At 36.7% G+C, this 23,025-nt stretch overlaps 1 protein-coding gene across 1 annotated transcript; it reads left to right on the top strand.

The window, feature by feature from the left end:
- Positions 1 to 417: 417 nt before the first annotated feature.
- Positions 418 to 22,796, top strand: LOC104073741 (liprin-alpha-1-like; the record flags this gene model as incomplete). The annotated part of the gene is made up of 5 exons (XM_009573621.1): positions 418 to 927; positions 2,033 to 2,296; positions 20,924 to 21,025; positions 21,655 to 21,819; positions 22,722 to 22,796. Coding segments are annotated over exons 2-5 (606 nt in total), but the record flags the coding sequence as incomplete, so codon positions are not given.
- Between the last annotated feature and the right edge of the window lie 229 nt (positions 22,797 to 23,025).

The following is a 23,025-nucleotide window of genomic DNA, read 5'->3' on the forward strand; positions in this document are numbered from 1 at the left end:
GCCCGGCCCGGCGCTCCCCGTGAGGGGCGGGAGGGGGAGCAGAAAAGCCCCATCTCTTCGGCCAGCATCTTTGTTTGTGGGGCCCTGCCGCGGAAGAGGAGCGGCGAGACCCGGGCGGCGAGCTGCCGGTGCCCCCGTCTCACTTCGGGGCCTCCTCCCCCGCCTGTGCTTCCCGGGCGCTGCCTCCGTTCTCGGCGGGGTTCTTTCACCCCCCTCGGCTGGATATCTCGGTTCCGGAGCATCGTCGGTGGGACCGGCCGGGGCGAGAGCGGGTGGAGGACTAACGCAGAGGAAACTACAGGTCTCCCTTCTCCTCGCCTTCCGAAGAGATACCAGCGCCTTGCTCTGGGGATTATAAATGTTTGAACTAAGACCCAGGAAACTGGAAGGAGAGCCTCCCGTTGGAGTTAATAGAAGAGGAAAGAAGGGAGGCTTTTCCAAATCCTTTACAAGAAAGCTCGAGCCGTTTTCCCATGCTGTCCGTACTCTCTTTAATAATGCGATTGTGACCTGAGTGGAATTTATGAGCGATGAACTATTGAAGCTTGTTGCACCACTGCATCAGACTACTTTTGTTTTTTTTGCTCAGCACATGATTCCCCCATCCCAGCTGTTGCAGGACCTATGGGCCGGTAATAGAGGGATGGGAAGCTGAGGCAGTTTATTTTCACATTCTTCTCTTCTGGGGACTTGGCTAGTTAGCTGAAGCCGCTGCTGCTTTTTACTGGATCTGCTCTGTACTCGGCAGGTTTATTTGTTTTCATGTGCACGGGGTGTTTCAATTAAATAGACATTGGACTAGAGCTGAATGGATGCTTTGCAATCTGAAAAGTTTTTGGGAGTAACAAAAAACTACTAAAAGAGAAGAACTGGTACTGCAGGAAACCTGGGGCCTATTTTCAAAGCCTTTTTATTTTATTGAGCAAGGTAAATAATGTGGTAATGTTGAAAATACAGGGCTTATGGTAATCATGCATGAAAATGTTACAAAGCACTTCAGGCTGTTCCAAGTCTTTCAAGGGATTGAGAGGTTCCACTGTAAGGCTCAGAATAAGTTTAATTGTTCTTTAAAATGTTCAGATATGAGTGTGAAATTTAAGGCTGACAACAAACTTTGTGGTACCTGAGAGGTTGAGAGAACTATTTTTTTCTGATTTGCCTTAGGTTCTTCTAGGTTTGTGATGTTGAGAGAGGCTGTCTGAAGAACTTTAGAAGTCCTAGTGGTTCACTGAGAGTGTGCAGTAACTATGCTACTGGTTTTTTTCCATGCTTTTTAAAAAATTTAGCCTCTTGTAAGGATCTGTTAGGGTCTCTTAAAAATCCTTCCGATTTAACAGTAGTACAGTATTTACATTTGCATTGTTAATTGTATTCATACTCTGCCTTGAATTATTTTTGCTTACCTTTACTTTTGTTATCCACAGTAACGGCTGCTACTGCTTCATAATGAATTTTTTGCTTTTTATCTTCCTTTATATGTGTATCTCCTGAATTGGATTATTTGGATTTACCACTAATTTACATGCATCGCTTTTACCATAGACTTTTTACAGCCAGCACAAGCTCAAAGTACTGTTTTAGATACTATCTTTGTATGTTTCAAACGTTGGAAGAAGCAGATAATGATTCTGAAAATATGCAGTGTAATCAGTTAAGTGTATAATTTTTGGTGGCATGCTGCATTCTTATCTTTGTTGTTTTAAAGATCTCAGCAGCAGTTTACTCTTAACAAAAATATAAATCCATTAAAATGAGATCACAGTTTGAAACGTAGCTGTAAAAATCTGGTTTAGCAAGACGTCACAGGATTCTCATTATGAAGTGATGCCTTGATTAAATTGATTGTATACCTTTTCTCCTGCACTCTTAATGAAATAGTGGCAAACACTAAGGTGTTGGCAACATTTGCTGATGCTATCATTGGGAAAGCTAAGTTGGTATTATGGGTAGTATCCAAAGTTCCTTTGCTTATCCTGTTTAGATTTGTTTGACTTAAATTTATGGTCTTTATTTTGTCTTATTTTGTTTCAAGATGATGTGTGAGGTGATGCCAACCATCAGTGAGGCAGAGATTCCCTCTGGGGGAAATGGAGGCCATGGTTCAGGTTCCCCGTTACAGTCAGATGCTGACTCCCATTTTGAGCAATTAATGGTATCCATGTTGGAAGAAAGGGATCGCCTTCTGGAAACACTAAGAGAAACTCAGGAGACGCTAGCATTGACCCAGGGCAAGCTACATGAAGTTGGTCATGAGAGAGATTCCTTGCAGAGACAGCTCAATACTGCACTTCCACAGGTATGGACATTTTGAAAGGAAGGTATCTTTCAATAATTTTTGTATTCTTTGTGGTTTTTTGTTGGCTTTTTGTATATTTAATTTACTGAAGAGTGAGGTTATGTTAGGGGAAGATCAATCTAGCTTAGAACTTTCCTGAAGTATCTGAAGTTGGTGCTTGCTCACTTTGAGAAAGAGAAAAGCAAGGCAAGCAGGGGAACATCAGCCATTTCCCTCCAATATGCTTTCCCAGTTTCCGGCATTTCTTTGGCTTAGCTTGAGCATGAAGTCTTATCTACATCCTTTTGTTTAATAGAACTTGATGGACTTTCTTCTGTCACTAGTATTTTTCTAATGTTGTTTCTAACTACCTGATTCATTCGTGTGCTTAAGAATTACATACAGGCCATTCTGGGAAAGAAAGCAGGCCATTCTGATACCCTTGTGGACTTTGATTTAAATACTTGAAAAGTTTAAGACTGCTGCGTTGTGAATACATGCTGAGTTGTCATGGCAGTGTAGAAGTCCGAGTGAGTTGTTTAACTCATGTAGTTCCTTTTTGAGAGTTTGGATTTGGGTTTTTTTGGTCTTGCTAGGAGTTACTAAGTATTGACTTCTGGAGGATGCAGTGTACCAACATACAGCCTGCAGTGCTAGATGTGTTACATAGGGCAGTGGTGTGTAGTTAGGAAGGGTGATTGGTGTCTACAGAACTTCTCAGTTTTTGTCCATTCTAGTTAAAAAGAGTACAACTGAACTTTGAACACTTTGAAAAGCATTTGAATGTAGGCAAAGCAGAGGCTGCTTTCAGGTGTCAGTTAACTGTTGATAGCCTTACACTTTCTAGCATGGTTGGTTGTTGTCCCAAGTATGTCATGATGATATTATACTTGCATACGTTATTCCAAGAATACTTTTTATTTTATCCTTAAATACTGTAGTTACTGTTTATAAAATTTAAAGCAGTAGTTTTAAACCCTTCTGTTTCCACTGCTCTCATTATAACGTAATCACTCTATGACTCTTGGTATGGTAATCGGTACTGGCAATTACTTGGGGATAGAAACTAAAAAGTAATACATGTTAATCTAGTTGTATTGCAATGGTATGATGGAAATCAGAAAGGAGAAATTTCCAACCTTTGCTGCTCCCTGTGTTAAATCATGTGCTGCAGGCAAAAATCATTCTTTGTTTTTTTTTTGTTGTTGTAATAATTGTGGCTTCTCTTTAGCCGCTATTTCAGGTCTGCTACATTAATGGATGCCATTAACCAATTGTATCTGCAAACTGTTACGCTTGAATTTGTGGCTGAGTAGAATCACCCAAGCTCTAAACTGTACTGTTCCTTTTTTCCCTTTTCAATTCTCAGCTTTCCTTCCTAAATCTAGTAAGCTACTTATATGTAAACATTTCTTTCTAAACATTTCTAAAAGATTAATGCAATTAAAAAAACAATTCCCATTTTCAAGTATGTCATCATTGTATGGTTTCATGGGAAATCTGTCAGAAAGCAAGTCTCATAGTTCAGTTGAGAGAAATTTTACTGCAATTTTATATAAATATACAGCAGTGTATGGATTTTTGTAGATGGCTGTTGAAAAATACTGTTGTCAGCTCAAATGATTATGGAAGGTGACAACTGATGATACTTTCAAAAGTCAAAAATATTTTATTATTCTTGCTACAATAAGAAATAACTTCTGTATTTGACAAGTTTTGTTGTTATGGTAAAGAGTCAGTTACTTCATAGGTGTAAATTTCTGATGAGGTGAAAGGATGTTTGTTGGGGTTTTTTTGGTTTGTTTTTTTTTTATTGTAATAAGTGTTCACTAGGAAAACTTGGTGGTGACTGTAATACTTGAAACTATTCAAACTTTTTTGTTAATTACTTCAAGCTGAGCGTTCTTCTGAACTACTGTCTCAAATGACCCGTTGTTTAGCTGTGGATTTCAAGGAGGGGGTAGAAGCAGGATAACTTTAAATTTACTGGCAATTGTGTTATTTTTTTCATGAAAGAAGGGATTTAGCAGTGTGCATTTTTTGAAGTTTTTTTATCATAGTAGTTGTTTTCAATTTAGTAGAAAGAGATGTGAAGATCAGTTTAACTAGTTGTACAAATACTAGTATAATTGCATGAATGACTAAATCACCACGTAACCAATGTATTATTTCTCCCTCAGACTTGGCATGTAGCTTGTAACACGTCTTTGTAGTTGATTTTGGAGTATTTTAAGGACTTTATCTTAAGGAGTATTGAATTGAATTGTTTGTATGTACACTTTTCCTGTTTTATATATTTAGCTGAACCAGCCAGTTAGACCGTTCTGATGACTGATGGAAGCTCCTTGTATAAAAGGAATGCCACACTGATTGCTTCTATGCCAAAACTACTTCTCTGTTTTTAGTATGAAGACACGCAATTTCTAATGGCATCTGTGTGCTTAATTCCTTACATTCACTGAGTTTCTGTGTGCAGGGAAGAGGCTCATGTGCTCGGTGTGTATGTAGTTAGAAAATGACAAATCAGTACTTGTGTGTTTGCACATCTTGTAGATTATAAAAGTAAATGCAGTTTATTCTGCAGCAGTGATGCGCATTCTCTGAAGCATCAGAGAAGTAAACTTTTCTAGTATACTTGTACTGTGGTGGTCAGCTAGTAATCGAAAGGCATCAGTTCTAGCTCACATAAACCTGAAACTGCTATTTAGAGTAAGAAGACTTGTTGTGGATGTCTAATTCACAGAGAGGAGAGCATTCTAATCTTATATAGATGTGCTTTATCTGTTACGTTTACACAGAGTAAAACTGACAAGTTTTTCTTGTATGAACAGCTGGAAATGAAATACATCAACGTTGTCTTCATAAAATAACTGGATTCTTGGCAATGCTTTTTGGTTTTTTGGGAGTTACCTTCTATTACAGATTACCCTAGTCAAACTGTACTCTGACCTTGGAACATGAACTTGATGAAATCAAATTGCTGTGCAAGAACTTAAAATTAATTTTATTGTTCCTAGAATTTTTCACAGAAAAAAATGAAAATGAACTTTTTACTTTGAGAACGTACAGAACTTCTATTTTTAATGTAAACAAATTCAGTTATGATTTAATTATGGTCTTAGTAGATTTAATTATGCCCTTTATGTGCCTTCTAGAGTGTATTCTACAAAATTCAAGGTTTGTGTGCTTAAAATTTTTAAGTTAATCTGTGAAACATACAGGATGCTACTGTGTTTAAAAGTTAAATTTTGAACTTAAGGTAGATGAGGTCCGAGTGACTACCAGTTCTTGCTATTAAGGTGTTGCAGGCTAGGGTTCAATTTGCTGGTAGAATTCCATGTAGAAGTTTCTGTAAATGACAACAACATGCTTGTTTTGGGTGGAGAAGACTAGAGTTTAATTTACAGAGGCTCTGGTACCTCACACAAATAAAAGCAAAGTTCATGAATTCACAGCAACTCTTATCAGGATGACAATTTTAATATATATGTTAAGAATTTTATAGGCTAATGTACAAATATTATGCTTCTAATACAGCAACACTCTTACTAAGATTCCTCTTAATCTTGCACTTCCAATCTTTTGGTCTTAAATTTATCATACTTTATTTTCATTTCTATGCAAGGTAAGTAAAATAAAAGTTAGAAGTTTTTTCTGTATTTGTGATGGTCCTGTTCAGAATTTCTGTATTCAGCAACGTATATATAGGGGCAGACGAGAACTTTCTGTCAAAGGCTGTGTGTGTCTATGTGTAAATAAGAGCACTTTACTGTAATGTGGAGTTAAATGTGGAAAAAAAAGCTGCCTGTAATTTTGGTTTGGCTTCAGCTTTACTAGGTTGCCCATTGTATCTTAATTTAAAGTGAATCCCCAGCAGGCCATCTTCAGTTGCATTCTATATATAGTAAATATTTTACTACTACTGCACACTTCAGTTAAAAATAGTGTGTGTCTGTTTATATTTGTGTTCAATTAAATTCAGGTATGTCTCTATAGAATATTCTTCCTTAGACAATCTCAGAAATAGTGTTCGATGTCTCGAATGTAAGAAATATAAACACTTGGTTTGAAGACTGCCCTAGTATTGTTTTATAATGATGAACTTAAGGATTTACTTACCACTTTAATAATGGTGTTATTTGGATTTCCTCCAGACAGGTTTTAAATAATACAGGATGTCATAGATGTAGAAATGAGGTTTTGAATTGTACATAATATGAAGAACACAGTTGCAGAAAGTACATTAAGTAAAGGGCTTGCCAAACTTTGCAACAGCTGAAATTTCCTTAGCATTTTGAGTGCAACTCCATTTACAGCATTCGGAACTGTTCAGCCTTGAGGTGACATAGCTTATACTTCTTACTCTAGCAAGATGTTGATACTGACTTCTAAATAAAAGCCATTAGTCTTAGCAGTGAGCCTGTGTGTCCAGAAATGATAGAGATCCAAAAGGATTTCAAGATGTGCAAATGTATGTCAGAGCAGACGTATCCTCCACTTCTCTCATCCCGTTCTGACAGCAAAGATGAACATGACTCTTTCTGTTGCTTTTTCAGACAATTATAATCTTAGTCTTGTCTATGTTGAGTTTCAGTTGCTAAATCTTACTTGGCTCTTACTGTAGTAAGTTACTGGATAGATTTGTCTTTATCTACACTAGTTTAAGTCAGATGAAGATAGGAGTTAATGTTTAGAATTCTTCATTGACTATATCAATAAACCTCAACTTCCCTAACATTTCTTTCTTTGCAAGGCACAGAAACAGACAGCTTTTGTCCAAAACCTTCAGAATACGAAGTTATCTGAAAGTATGCTCTATGATCAGGCAATACTACACTTCAACAGTATAGTGGAGTATATTGAGGACCAAGTCTCTAGCATTTGTTCTGACTTCGTTTCTCACTTAAATATGTTTGGGTGAGTTTGTTTATTGAAACATCCCACCCCTACCCAGGAGACATCTGCTTGCCTCTTGTTAGCAACTTGCTGTTTATACTGTGCTTTTAATTTAGGTTATCTTGATTATAAATAGACCTTTTAGCTAGATTAAATTTAGAATTAAAGTTTTCTTGTATTTCAGGGTGAACTTTAGTGCTGTTATGATGTCCCATCAATCACTTTAATAAAAGATTTTATGAAGTCTGAAACTATTGTTTTTATTTTCCGTAGTTTATTTGTAGGAAGAATATTTTGGTGACTACCCAGAAATGCTTTTGGTTTGTTTTTAATAGTGATTTGTGGATATAGCCTGAAAGATGAGCTAGTGATTATTTTTTCCTACTCTTCTGTTACTATGTACAAATGTCTGATAATGGGTTTATTAATGTTTGGTGTGCTGTAGTCTAACTTGCAGTCTAACAAACAGGCTGTATATAAGCTTGGGTGAAAAGAGCTATAATCAAAACAAGCTGTTTTAAAAATATATGGTATATTTAGAACCAGGTGAACTTCACATATATACTCATCTGTGCTAACTTGCCTGTAGCCCCTTGTACAACAGGTAGTGTTTATTTTGGTATTCTGAGAATTCTTCATCTGCAAGCCCTTCTGTTTTTTCTCTGTTCTTTTTAAGAGTGTAAGTAAAAACTACTTTAAAGATGTTTGTTAGCAAGACTTAAGATTCAGTGTGGCTACATAGTTGCAATTTCCATCTAGATGTAAAAAAAAAAAAAGAAAAAACTCTTGGATTTTCTTTTTTAAAAGATAAATATGAATTAAAAATACATTTCCCCCCCTCCTCCCCTTACAAGTTCTTAGTGTTTTAACATCCACTGGCCTGTGACTTTGGTTTCTCCTTTCTGGTATTTATTTAGGAGAGATGGATGTTGGTTTTACTTGCTATAGGATTTGATCTTAGAGTTAAGAGCACACATTTGTTTGTGTTTTGATATATGTAGATCCCTTATAGTTAACAATGTTGTCAGAGAACTTGAATCTTTGGAGAGAACATTTTGGCTGTCTATCAGTAATTTTGAGTTTTACACTTCCTAAGTTGGCACTGCATCCCAGTACTCAATATACTTCACACTTTAACTTAATTTTGCTTTTTTTAACTTTCCTGCTTTAAAGAAATATGATAGAGGTCTTCATGTAAGCTGCTTTTAGTAATTCAGGCAGCTTAAGTCACTTTAAGTCTGTACGGCTGACTGGTATCTGTTGACATATATTAGAAAATACTTACCATAATCTCTTGCACATATGGATCTCCAGCTACAAATACGGAGAAGGGATAAATACGCATTGTGTGTGTCAGGTAATCCGTTTGTTTATAACTTTCCAAGTGTATTTTTTTGTAAGCCTGCTTGTGGATTCTCCAAGTGTAAATGGGGAAATGTGTGGCAATTCCTGCCAGGAAAAATGTTTTCACATTCTCCAGGCTGAGAGAAGAATTATTACTTTGCTGTCGAGTGGGGTGAGTTTTTTATTGAACTTGACTTTTTCACAGGATTGCATGGAAATACTGTTTCTGCATTTTGTAAACTTCAGATAATTGTGTAGTGAGCTGAATACATATCTGTAGGTCGCTTGAGGAGAGATTACTCTCCTGGTTCATATATTCAGAATTGGAGGAGTACTGTGATTACAGTACTTGTTAGTTAATGCTCAGTTTCATTCTATGTTGTTTTCCTTTAGGTTCTCTGTAAATTGATGTGAATAGTTGATTCACTTGTTTTTTGCCTATGACCTTTATCTCTTTCAGACTTTACCTTGGCTTTCATATAAGCTGCGCTGAAAATCAGCTCCTTTTCTTCTGATCGGTATGACAAGGCTCTGTGGCCTGTTCCTACAGTGGCTAGAGCTGTAACATTTTTAAGAGGAGAAGCTTGCTGCTTGATCTTCTCTTCTGCTATTCCACAGTGGCTAGCTTGAACTTTGCTCATGTGTTTATGTTCGTGTCTACTCAGGATATGGTTTTTGAGGATGGTAGTGAAAATTTCGGTGAAAACCAGAATATAATTTTGGTTGCATTTGAAATATACTATGACTTTTAATGGGTACATATGAATAAGAACAGTCAACATATCTCTTCCTGTAGTTCGTCTTATGGTTATGTTTTCAGAAATATAAGTGTTTAGAAATAGTATTTTGTTTTAGAACTTCTAGAAGTGCTCCGAGATTCTTTAATGAAAAGGTCCTTACACTACTAGTATTGGCATTATCAGGTATCTTCAGGACAGATCTTAAACAAGGACCATCACTTGTTTAAAGGGCCAGGAAAAAAGCTTGAAAAATTTGATATGCACGTCCTTCTAGTTTTGTTGAGGAGAAAAAAACTTCCACTTGGGAAAAAAGCAAGTGTTTTCCATTGCGATAGGAAAATGGCAGCCTTTGATTTTTTTTTTTTTCTTTCCCTCTTCTGTAGAACAGTAGTCTCTAACACGTGCTGTGTTGTGCCTTACTCCTATTGCTAGTACATGGTAGAGTTCAGTATCTAATTCTGTTTCAATCTAGTTGTCTAGAAATATTCTGAAGCACAGTGCTTGATTTTTTTAATCCTACCTCCCATATAAATACATAGCGATTTTGGTTCTGTTCAGTGTAGAAAAAAAAGTTTTAAATGCATATTTACCTTTTATAAAGAATTGCAGGGGAGAATATCTGGTAAAAATAAGTAAAGAATGTAGAGCACAGGTTAATGAACTCTTTACTGTCAAAAGAAGTGGGGTTTTTTTTCCCACCTCAAATTTTCAGAACAGCACACAGTATAAGGGTATAATTATACAAGCTTAGGTAGCTGAATAATTCTCAAATGTCTTATGTGAGCCTATCACAAAAATAGTTTAGCAATATATACTTTTGCCAATAGAATGTCATAGTCAAAACTCTCCTTTTCTTTGCACTCCTATCCGTAAATGGGAAATCTGCTAGCTGAAACAGTGTTCGGTAACATGGTGGGGTTCATGGGTCTCCATTAACCTTGCTGAATCAATAAGACTGCACCTAAATTCTGTTGCTAGCTGTGCTTTTCACTGTAGTTTGTCCTTGAGTAAGACTTGTGGATTTACCGTTCCCAATGGGAATCTGAACTCTGTGTAATTTTATGTTCTTTAAGGTTCTGTTGTGTATCATATTTAAAGTCCTGACTGACATCTCACACTTGAATCTCTTGCTTCTACTAGGATTTGAGATGTGGGCTACCTTTTGTGTTTTAATTTGGAAACCCAGAAATAAAAAACTTTTGACCCAAATCAAAGGTCATTTAAAGATTTAAAGGGGATTCTGTTGTTCAAAGTTACCTGTAGTACTAGAAGTTCTTCAGATAATCTAATTATGGGTGTGAAGGATGACTCTACACCTGGGAGACCAAGATTGGAACAGCAGAGCGTGTATAGAGAGCGGTCTTGGATGTATGGGTGAATCTGGTTGGGGTTTTTACATGTTTATGCATGTCTTAGGTAAACTTCTAACTTCAGAATATCTCTTCAAAGCTCTCTCTATTTGCTGTATTACATTTGGGTGAATGACTAAAAGTTTGGTTAAGATAATTTCAGGGATGCCTCGGGATACCACTGTGAATCTTTTTTTTTTTTTTTTTTAATTCCCGAGTAATATATTTTTCATGCAGTATTATCACCTTTTTGTAGTCCATGGGGAAAAGGCTTGGAAGGTCATAACATTCTTTTAGCTTTGTGTTGAAGAACATGAGGCAGGTGCATCTAGTAATTTATTTCTTGTAGAAAATGCAGCTTGAGTTTTCAGAATGTCTTTTGAGGGTGTGGTTCAACAACATTATCTTCCAAAAGCTGAGCCTTTGTTTTAAGAAATCTGGAATTACTTTACTTCATGTAAAGTGGAAATGAAAAAGCTTTTTAGGATTTTGTCTTTCACTGCTTGTCCATGCAGGAAAGAAACTGTCCTTTTCCCCTCCTGTAATCTTAGTTATGCTGATACTTACCTTGGTGTAACTCTGATCGCCTGTTGGAACTGTTGTCTTTAGAGACTGCATAACACTCTTCTGTATTTTGTGCAATGGTTATAAAAGATTAAGTCCTGGGAGGCAGTAGAGGAGAAATGGGCCAAGCATGCCTTTTCTCTCAGCTGAGTAGGAGGCTGCAGGGTTTCCCGGTTGCATCATCTTTCCCTTGTTTGTAGCCCAGTGTGGAATAGGAGCTTCTTCCTCAGACCAGGTTCCTCACCAATCCGTCTTTCGCTTTGGCATTTGTTACTGGTTACAGCATATTAAGACTCTCCTAGTTTATTCTTCCTTTTTTTTTCCTGTTCCCTGCCTTTTAGTGTTATTTGTATCCCTGGTTTTGTTCTGTGATGTAAAATGCTTTTTGGGTTCAGGTAGTTACGAAGTTTGGAACTGCTGATTATGGATCTTTTTTGTGGCAGACAAAAAACTACCTTGAACATTAAAAAAAGCTTAAAAAAAAACCCCCATAAAACAACTCTTTGACACTTAATCTATGTTGCTGAGTTAAGCTTTTCTGTGTTTAAATACCAGACTTGTCTGTTGTAAGACCTGAGAGACTACTCTTTTTGCATGGGCTTTAGAGTTCCCTTTATTTGTAAAAATCAAGCAACTTTTCCATGGAATGGTCCAGTTGCATTTAGTTCAAATATTGCAGATTTGCAGTTAGCCCAGTAAGTTCACTTAGCGTGTAAACTGGGGTGATAGAGTACAAAGAAAGAGAAAAACAAAATGTAAAGAGCCTGTAAGTTGAATTTCCTGCTACTGTCCTCATTGAGTACTACTTGCTTAAACAAGTTTGAAATTATAAGACTGAACAGTTCATCACTTGGCAAAAAAAAAATATATATTTAATAGGAGAGCACTGAGGGGGAAGTACATGTTGATGCTTGTTTAATGAGGATGGCTTGGCCAGCCTTAGATATTCCCAAGCACTCCCTTTTAACATAGTGTGGAAAACGTACTTTACAACTACTGGCCACAGAAGTAAACCTGACAACTAGAGGCCAAGATGAATGATTGGAATAGGGCAGGGCAGTGCCTCAGCTGCTGCTTACAGTTTTGCAAGCAGAAGTATCTTGTCACTGAAATAATCATGCATGAAGGATCTTGTCCTGGGTCTATTTCTAAAAAATAGTGAAGTATTAGTCATGTGAGGATTAATTTTTTTAAACACGCTGGAACGCAGTATATAGGTTTAAATAATTTTTAATTCATAAAAGTCATAGGAATTTAATATTAAATGTCAGCTGAGCCAGAATTGTGCTCTTTCTTGTGCGTGCAGTATGTTTGGAGCTGATACACAGAAAAATATTTTTTTTTTTTCCCTTCCCAAGGAAACTGACAGTTCAGTGTTGTTTACAACTTAAAAGATAGCTTAAAAACTTGCTATAGCTTTTGCAATAGCTGCTTAGCCTCCGTAATGGGGGGTGCCAGGAAGAATACTGAATAAATTTTGATTGATAAGTTTTCTCAGCATATCTTGCAGTTGTTTTATGGTTTGGCATTTTTGAGGAGCATTGTATGCTGTGAAATCCTGTATGGGATCCCAGGAAATCTTGACCAACTTCCCGGGGAGAGGAAAAACTTCAATGAAATCTCTGTAGCATCATATTAAAGATGGAGACTGGTTTTGTCCCATATCTTGTCAAACTGGTAATGCAAGATTCTTCTTCTTTAATTAAGTACAACTGTATTCTCCTCCTGCCATAGTGGGTATGGGTGTGGGTAGGTTTCTTCACTGACATGGACTCCAAAAATGGAGATGCCTAAAGCTACAACTAAGAAGTTGTGCTACTACTTACTGTATTAGTTACTAATCAAAATAGACTAGGCTAGGAGTGCAGGAATGTGGTAATTCATATTGTGAAACCCTTAGAATTCACTGATTCAGAGTGTAACTGAGAGGCATTTGTTTTTCTAACACCCCCCAAGTATTGTAAACTTATTTCTGGGATAAGGTAAATTAATCTTCTGGAATATTGGTACTTGCACTGGTGCAGTATTGGAAAGGATTACTCTTGTTATTGACCAGTCTCAACAGTCACAGTTCTGCACAAAGTAGCCAGACACATCCCAACTTGAAAAGCCTGTTTTTCAATGATGACTAAAGTTTTCCTGATACATATTTTAGCTGATCTTGTACATTTTTCCAAGTTGAACAAGCTTGGTATGGTTTTGAATACTTTGTGCCATATCTGCTCTTTCAGGGGATGTATTCATGTACATCCAAGAGCAGCTAAGGTGGAACTCTTTGCATAACCATCACAATGAAAAGATTTAGCCTGTGATGGAAGAAGGTTTTCTGCCACCATTGCATATGAATAGATGCTAAGTTTCACGCGAGTCTGAAGAGCGCTTCTGTATTTCCTGTGCTTGCTGCTAGGCAGCTCTTACCTTACAGCTATTGTAATGGTTTTACTTTTGGACTTCTTTACACAGAAGAGTGACAATGTTGCCTGAGTAGGGACAACATTTTAAAAGTATTTTACGAAGACAAGAGAAGAAAATAGTGTTTCTAGTTAGTGTTCAGTTTGTTCATTTCTTGTTAATCCTCTGTGCATGCTGTTAAGTTACAGAGTTTGCCCCCCCAGTTGAGTATTTGGAGAAAGCCTTTGGGAAGAAGTAAGTACTTTGGTATAGTTGTTCGCTGGTTCTGTATGTAATCTTTGATACACATCTGTAGCTTTAACAGTAGTTTTAAAGTCTATGTTAAAAAGGCTATGGTGAAAATGGGTAGTGTCCACTCTGGGTTAACTGAAAATATACCTTGTGTGATCTACCATACTTTGAACAAGCCTCAGATGCTGGCAATGGTTTGTTAAGGTTGGTGAAAAGATTAACAAACTACCTGGAGAAATTATGGATTCTTAATCTTTCAGTGATTGCAAGGCTAGTTGCCCTACAGGAAAATGCTTGGCAAACTGCAAGTTGTTGAAACGAAAGAGGAGTAACTGGATGAAATTTTCTGACTTGTTTAAACAACTTCATGTTCTTTGTCCTTAATTTCACAGACCTACAAAGAAGTAGCTGTGGCTTAGTTTTGACTTCCAGCACATTACCAGCTAACAGTCTTGTAGATATCATTTCTTGCATATATGACTATTGTATTTACTGTGTTGTACATAGGTCTAATTAATGGTGGAGCTTGGAAGATGCTCGGAGATCGGCATGTGTACCTTGCAGTGCAAAGTACAATATGTAATCAGTGATTGTTGGCTCTCCAGTGATGCACAAAGACACGTTTTTGCATGAGGCTTTGCCCCTAGTCTTGTATACATAACAGCACTGTTTTGCTGGGTTTAGAGAAAATTAAATGCAAGAGTATAGGCAATAATGATTTTGCTAGTCTGGGTGGTTTATACAGGCTGTAGTTAATCATTTGAGTGTAGGTGGCTCCTATTCGCCTGTCTTCGACCTGTTTTGCTCTGTGTACTAGGGTTTACAAGCTCACTTTCCAAACTGTTCTGTAGCGTGTATAAAGTTTGAACATTGATTAACGTGGTGAAAGGAAGACCTGTGATCCTTCAAGGAGAGGCTGAGTCTAGCCATGTTTGGGTTCTGGTACTTTTACCTCCCACAGCCCAAATAGGAAATGTCTATCAGAAATGTGTTAGATCAAGAGGGAGAACACGGAACTGATGTGTTTCTACCTCCCTTTTCCTGTTAATTCTGCATTCCTCTTGCAAAGCTGCCAAATACCACCCTTCTTCATTTATGTTTTCTTGCACGTCAACATGCAGCGCTTCCTGAAAGCTCCTAGCAATGAAGTCTGGATATAGTGCTTTGTAGTTCAGGCTCAGTGAACACTGCACATAAATTTAAGCAACTCATTCAGGATGGTAACTGGAAACCTATTTATTACCATGGAGACTTGGTCTTACTGTAAGCTTTTCCATTTTGCTCTTGGGCATATGTTTGGTACCTACTGGCTGTGAGTTAAGAGTTCTTTTGCTCATTGCTTGTCAAATGCTAGGCAGTTGATTCTACTTGCAGCTCCAAAGCAGACTGGAAACAGTGAGTTTCATTCCAGAGCAATAACATTATGCAACTGTAAACACTTTAAAACTTAATTGCCTGTTTAGGATTGAGCTGCGTTAATGACACAGCCTAGGCAGGTCAATCCAAGAAGTAAGCTTGAAGAATACTGTGCTAAGAAAGAGGGCTGGAATGATAAAAAGTTGCTCAGGTTTAGTATTAGTCACTGACTGTCAGCTGGCAAAAATATCATTTGAGTGTTTTCATGCAGCGTTACAGTTTTTGCTAGAGAAAAAAAAGGTATGTTTTTTGAGTCACGGAAGATTATAAACTTCTGAGAATTGACTAAAGGTGGTATTAAATGTTTTAAAATACTTCAGTGCCATTAGTTGGAATGTGAGAATTTTTTGTAATAGTAAAGAAATTTGCACCTGAGTTTTGGTAGTGGTCTTCTGAGTTATAAAACATCTTATGCAAAAGGAGAAATAGGAAAGGAGGTTGATACATTAATTGTATTATAAGCTCACTCTGGTGGGTAGTTAACTCTAGCTGGAAAAGTGGCTACTTTAGCATGAAAAACATTTCAATGCCCTGAAATGCAAGAGTTTGACATAACTCTATTTTAATATTACTTTTAAGTATTTTCTTACTGTCCCTTTTAAGTTATTGGGGTTTTTGAGAACAAAAGATAACTTATTTCATAGAACTGATTCTTTTAATGCTTGAAATAAGTTTTATGTTTCCAGGTTGGAAAATCCAGGCTGCTTGTTACTTAGTGGAAATTAATTTCACTAGGTGAAAAACGAAATATTTTTCTTCATGCACTCTAGACTGATTTTTCTCTTTCCCATTAGCACATGCCAGAGATATAGAAAGGTTGAAAGCAATCTGATTTATTACACTGAACAGGCAAAGCACAATTTGTGTTGGTTGGTCTTTCTTCTGGATTTGTTGTTGTTAAAGTGTGTGTAACTCTGTTTTCTTGGAAGGCTGGATTTAATTATTAAAGCATGTCAATTCTTTTCAGTTTTAACTCTAAATACCCTTGAATTATTTCATAAATGTGACTGTTAGCTTAAAAAAAAAAAAAGCTAAACTGGTGTGACTTAATAGATACAAAAATTTGCTTGCTGGGAACTTCAGATTATATTGGGAATATTGGTCACTGTGTGCTACCTAAAACCCTTAGGTTTAAAATGTGGCTATGATATACCTTGTTAAGCTTAGATATTTAGGTTTTCTTTGATTGTTTTGTTTAAGACTGTATACTTGTCATTTTCATGCATGTATCATTTGGAGTAATTGTGGTTTATATGTAATGTAAATAGCATGATGGGAACTTCTCAGATTCCCTTGGTTTCTCATCCCTGATGGCCTGCACTCTCCCCAGTTGTTCTTCTCATGCTCTCTTCAGCTTCTCAGATTTTTGTGTGGGTTGTTTGATATGCAGGCTACAGAACAGAATGTTAACAGTAAAACAAAATATTACTTGGAGATAAAACAGATAAATTCCACTCATGTATTTCTGGCAGAGATGTTCCTAAAGATGCAACAGTTACATCTTCATCCTAGTATTGCCAGAAGATACTACTTTAATAGTATTTAATAGTATTTTCTTTGATGCATTTAAAATATGTTTCTTTTTAATATCTTTTCATCCTTTAATTTTCATCCTTTAAATAAGCTTTCTGGTCATCTTTTTGCCTGTAATCCATGAATCCTTATGTACTCAAGAGTGGTGTTGTGGTTTACAGTGGAATAAATTTTTTTGCTTGAGCAAATCCCAAGCAAACTTAGAGTTCTTTGTGTGCAATCGTAGTAGCAAAGAGCATCCCTAATACACAGCTTATGTTCATAGACTTTCAGGGGTTACTTCTGTTTCTTTCAAGTTTTTCCCAAAGTTAAATACTGTCTTTTCTGTCATGTAGCATTTATTGGTTTGTGATGTACTATCTGTGGAACCTATAAATTACGCTTGTAATAAACATGAAGAGAACCTGTTCCCTGAAAGCTGTGATGTTCCTGGACCGAGATCTCGCAAGTAACCAAGCGGCTGTCAGCTGAGACATCAGAAGTGTACAGGCTTGACAGCTAGACACCAGCTGATCCAACTTTTGGAAGGATGTTTATGTTGTGGCCTCTAAAATACTAAAGGTTGAAGGTCAGTTCTGAAGGTTGATGTAGAAGAAATGCTATTGCTTTAAAAATTCATGGAGGTTGTGGACAAAAAAAACCCCAGAAAATGTATTACTGAACAACAACAAACTTACTTTCTGTTAATTTAGCTTTTTGTTTTAGAGTATTTATTTCTGGCAGCAAGGGTGTCATATTTGGAATGATTCAGTTGGTTCAGAAAGTTACTTTCTTCAGTAAACAGTTCAGTTCAGTATAGAGTATGAGTGTTTGTCAGTATGTTCTAATCCACAGGGGATATTTACCTAGTATATTTGGCACTCTGACTCTTTCTTGTACATGCTCTAGAGTGCTTATTCTGAGTCCCATTCTTGTCAGGCCTCAGAGTTGGGTATTTATTATTTTGATGGCAAGCAGAAGCAGAGCAGAACTTCGTTCTGATGTTCTCAATCTTCTCCTTAATTACGGAATAAGTAATACAGCTTTGTGGATAAGTAGAAAAGTTTCTCAGGATTTTTCTTTTTCCTTTAATTCTTTCTGTACATTCATCTAATGCCAAGGAAGAAATTGAGACAACTCAAACTTTTTTGAGATAATAAAGTTACAAATAGTTTCTCTCCTTTTGAACTGCTTGAGGAAATCACAAATTGTCTACTGTTGAAGGTAAGTATTAAAACTAGAAAGGACATGCCTTTTGGCAGTGTCAGCTGAAACTAAGGACATTCAAGTGTTCTTTCTTAGGCAGCTTATGGGACTCAGAGCAACTACATTATGTCAGAACAAACAGCGATGGAGGTATTATGCAATGCCCGAAATATGTGTCAGTCTGTCTGTGCAGCAGCAATATAAATTCCTGTGTGCATTGTTCTTCTTTGGATCATCTGAGAGTGTGGTGGTTTGTGTTATAACTATGATGTATTTGTGCTACAATTTATATTTGCACAGAAGTATGCAATGGAATAGAACTGTATGTACTATAATCATTTGAAGAGTGAATAGACTTCCTTTCAAATATACAGCTATTTTTCGGAAGATGAAGCTCGTACATGTCTTAGAGAAGAAAATGTATATTAACGCTATACAGTGATTTTAAGTTGAGAAAGGATGACCAGACAGTGTCTGGTAGTCTTTACTGCTTTCTTTATTCTGTTCTCAAGACTTGAGGTAGAGACTGGAAAAATATAGAATGTTCCATATCGGTCCGATGTCCTTTGGAGAATTGTGTAATGACAATGCTTGTAAATTTTGATGCTGGCATTTTGAGGGTCTTTTTAATTATTGTGAAAAAGGCAAAAACACCACCAAGAAAATAAGTTCATATCAAGCTCTTTTGCAAATACTTTGAGACTATTGGTACTTCTGGTAGTTTCAGTAGTAGTTAATTATCAAATACATAAAGATAAGTAGGGAAGGCCTGTGAAGAACTGCAACTTTGGAAGCGCATTCTGGTTTACCTTCTGGTTTACCTAAGCTTGTGTCGGAGCAAAAGGGACATGTGCCATCAATTGCCTGGGAGTCTTGGAAGCTCCCATGGGTGGGATATTGAAAGTACAGGGAAAGTTCAGACATAGAGGAGTGTTCTGCAGGGAAAGCTCACAGTAGAGTCAATTGTTTCTGTGAAGCATGAAGTAGGTTTTTTCCTTTCTTGGTTTACCTTGCACTCAGGAACCTTTTGTAGTTTGTTTTGTGTGTTTAGAAGTTCCAGTAGCTATATTTATAGACCAGGTTGTTTTAATAAGTGTATTTCCAGGGATTTTCATTTGAAAATAATAAGTCAGTTTTCTTTTTTTTTAAGGATGCAAATGAAATATTGCAGTGAAATATTTATGTGAGTGTAATTATTAAGTATGTTACAGAAACCAATTTTTTTTTTTTTTTAGCAATTGAAAAAGGAAAAGAAATTAAGGCTTTTTTGCAGTCATTTGCTGATTAACTAGGGGGACTATACTGAATCTTTTTTCCAATGAGCAGATTTTTATTTAGGAAGAGGGATTATGGAGATCGATTTCTGCATCTGTGATGGTAGTATTACTATCTTTTTCATAGCAACCTTTAAAATCCTAATACATTAGTAATTCCAAAGGAGTTCACTGTAGGTACATGTTGCGCAACAGTATTTTTTGTCTTTTCAGTCACATGTGTGTTTTAGAATAAAGTTTACCAAATTAATCCTGGAATTTGCAGACAGTGTCTTTTGACTATGTCTGCTTATTTTAGCTGTGTGTTAGAATTTGCAGATGTGCTAGTATAATTAGTTGATGTGTCCTTTTGTTTTTAAGCATGTGTTTTCTGTCACTTTGAATTTTACTGCAAAACAGCTCCATCTTAAGCTTTTACTTGATATGCAGCTACTGTCTATTAAGCAGTATATCTTGCAGAGTTTGGAAAATTTAGAGAAGCAGCGTGTGCGCACAGTGTGTTTCCACAGTATGTTGTTCTTAGTTGGCCATTTGTCTTGTTCATCTTCTTGTGATCATTGCCAGTTCAGCTGTACTAATCTATTGTTTATTAGATGTGACTTTTGTTTATTAGAGTGTTTTCCTTATTTTAGACAACAGAGAAGACTAATTTATTTACTAGTGTTTCAATGTTTTCTGATACAAGTGCTTCTGAAGTGTTCACCGGCCATTGGAGTGACTGATATGTATTTATTTTCTCATCCTAAGATGCATTGATGACATGAGGTTTTTTCCCATTTCCTACAAAGCCCTCTTCTAAAGCATGGGCTTGTTCATATTCACGCTTACTGTTAATAATAATTTCTAATGTGGTTCAGATTACAACTTAAATTTTGCCAGAGTAAGTAGGTAGATAAGGTTAGGCTCAGTATTTGCTTATAAATGTGGTGTTAGTTGTATCTTTTATTCTATCCACAGTATGTTCGCTGAGTTCATAGAAAGTTTAAATGCCTTTTATGTTGAATATTTTTAGTGAGGCTGTTGATAAAGTGGAAGAAGTTTGGGATGTAGTTGCTCTTTCAGATATTCAGTACACTTGTGTCTTCCTGACAGAAACCCAAAAATTTAGAAATTAGAGATTTGAAAGTAGGATAAATGAAATCCCTGTATGTAGCTTAAGTAGATAAATACCCATAAAGGTCTGAGTCCTCCAGTGGTGAAGCTTCAAGGATGCTCTATTACTATGAAGAAGTAACCCGTGTGTTCTGGTAGATGCCAGGGTTGTGCATTGTCTCTCACAAATAAATACTGACTTGAAATTTGTCATGTTTTTGCTGGGTTCTGTTTTTGCTTAGTGCTCTGTTTTTTCATGTCTCCCTCAGCAGTCATTTAAAAGAAACCAAACAACAACTTTTTGAAACAATAACAAAGCGCATTACAAATAGTTTTTTTCCCTTTGCTTACCAGGGATATGCCAATTCAGATAATTGCCTTGAGAGACAAATGAGTTCTCAAAAGTATTGGTCAAACATCTTTTATCTTACATTTGACAGTGTAACGGTTTTAAGTGGTTGAACTTAAGCCTGCTTAGCATGACTAATACAACTGTATTGGCTTTAGACATCTGAAATGAATGCTTCAAGAAATTATGTCAAGTGTTCATATGAATCTACTCTCACTATGTCCCGATATTTGATGTGCTTATATTTGTCTGGTTTATTTCAGGAATTTGCAGCGCTTACGAAAGAGCTAAATGTATGCAGGGAGCAGCTGCTTGAAAGGGAAGAAGAAATAGCTGAACTGAAAGCAGAAAGAAATAATACGAGGGTTAGTTCCTTGTCTTCTCCAAGATTACCGTTGTTAAAGCATCCAACTACATGGAGAAAAACATTGAATGTTGAATTTGAAAAGCTAAAAGTATTTTTTCCGTGATATTTGCACGTGAATCTCCCTGAAGTGCTAAATGTATGTTGATTAAGAACGTTTGGAATCGGGAAAAGCTTGTAAGACTGCACTGCTAGCTGTCATTCAGCTTTCTTGTTAAAGTTTTGTAATAGTACACCTGAGATCAGAGGAATAGAGCGGGCAAGCTGTAGTGATCTGTTCCAGCAGCTTACATTGCTGCCAGCAGAACAGTTGCTCTCCGATTTAAAGCATTTCCTATGTGTATCCTTCTGACAAGCATGCAGTTGCTCAGATTGGTGGCAGAACTAAAAAGACCTGGTTAAGTAGAAACCTCATTTAAAAACTAGACTGAAAGAGAGAAGTGGGAAATGCGTTAGCTCTGATACAACTTCTAACACAGGTGAAACATTAAAACAGGTCCGTATGCTTGATGCAGTAGTCTTTGGCTCTCAGGTTTGAAGTATAGAACTCAAAACTTGATGTTTTAGGATTCAAAGTTTTCTGCAGCTATGCAGAACAGGAATAAATATTGTTCCTTTTTTTTGTTTTAGCTGTTACTGGAACATTTGGAGTGTCTTGTCTCCAGGCATGAGCGATCTCTCAGAATGACTGTTGTAAAGAGACAAGCTCAGTCTCCAGCAGGCGTTTCTAGTGAAGTAGAAGTTCTCAAAGCACTGAAATCTTTATTTGAACACCATAAAGCCCTTGATGAAAAGGTAATGAAATATGGTAGCTAACATCATGTCATCCTGTTCCCTCTTTCTGTTGTGTGGACCATGCAGTTGTTCGTACTAAAGTCGTAGAAGTCAGATTCTCTGAACTTTTCTCTGTATTAAGATAGTGGCTTTGCTATAACTGCATCAGTAACTACCCTCCTAAATTAATATGTTGCACTAAAGCAACGTGCTGTAGTTTATTCTAATACTTCATTAACTGTGCTAATGTAAACTAAGTGTGGTTCAGGGGCAATATATTTGTTGTACGAATGCATACATTTGCTTACCTGTATAATATCAGGATTTAGCCTTCTGATTATGTAGTACAAGAAATGGACTAGAGAGTACAGGAGGAGAGGAATCTGCTTACACTGTAACATCAAATAAAGCTGAATTAAAGACCTCCACCCTTTAGTTGTGCGTGATATTGGCAGCAGGATATGCAAGCGGTAACGTTTGCTGTGAAAATTGCTGCCAGCTCATAGTTTGCCTAACTTTTGTGACCCTTGTATATAAAGTCTGGCAAATTATTGTAAGTAGAATTCTGTCTCTTCTTCCGTGTTGTAAATAAGCAAAAGCATACACACTCTGTGCCTTACAAAAGGATAAGCAAATTCTGGGTATGTTTAATTCTTGCCTAAATGTACAGGTCATGTTGAGATATGATTTGCTTATTGCAAAAAAGGAAAAGCTAGATTTTAAGAAATGCATTGTTTCTCTAGAAGGTTTTTTATAGCATATGTTGTAATTAGTACTGACTCAAGATTAAGCAGGTCTCGAAGTGTAATGGAAATAGTGTCATTTATTACCTGAAAGGGCATGGCTGCATGGCAATCAATATCAGTGATACTGATTTCTTTTTAATTTGAATGATTTAAAAATATTTGAAATTACTCTTTCAGGTAAGGGAGAGGTTACGAGTAGCACTTGAAAGATGTAGCTTATTGGAAGAAGAACTAGGTACTACGCATAAAGAGGTAGGTTTCTTTTTTTAAAAGAAGTCTTCATGTGTGCATTGTGGGTGTTTAGTCAATATTTGTACACAGTAATTTATTCTGTTATTGAGGTTCACTTTCACTTCTTGTTTTTGATTCCACCCCCCACACCCCCAATGGGATAACTATAATTTTTAACTTAGTCACTTTGAAAGAGCAGGAAAGGAAGAACAGAGGCACACCACACCCCCACACACCCACACCCCCTCCA

This window comes from Fulmarus glacialis, unplaced genomic scaffold, assembly GCF_000690835.1.
Source record: "Fulmarus glacialis isolate BGI_N327 unplaced genomic scaffold, ASM69083v1 scaffold39862, whole genome shotgun sequence".
Taxonomy (NCBI): domain Eukaryota; kingdom Metazoa; phylum Chordata; class Aves; order Procellariiformes; family Procellariidae; genus Fulmarus; species Fulmarus glacialis.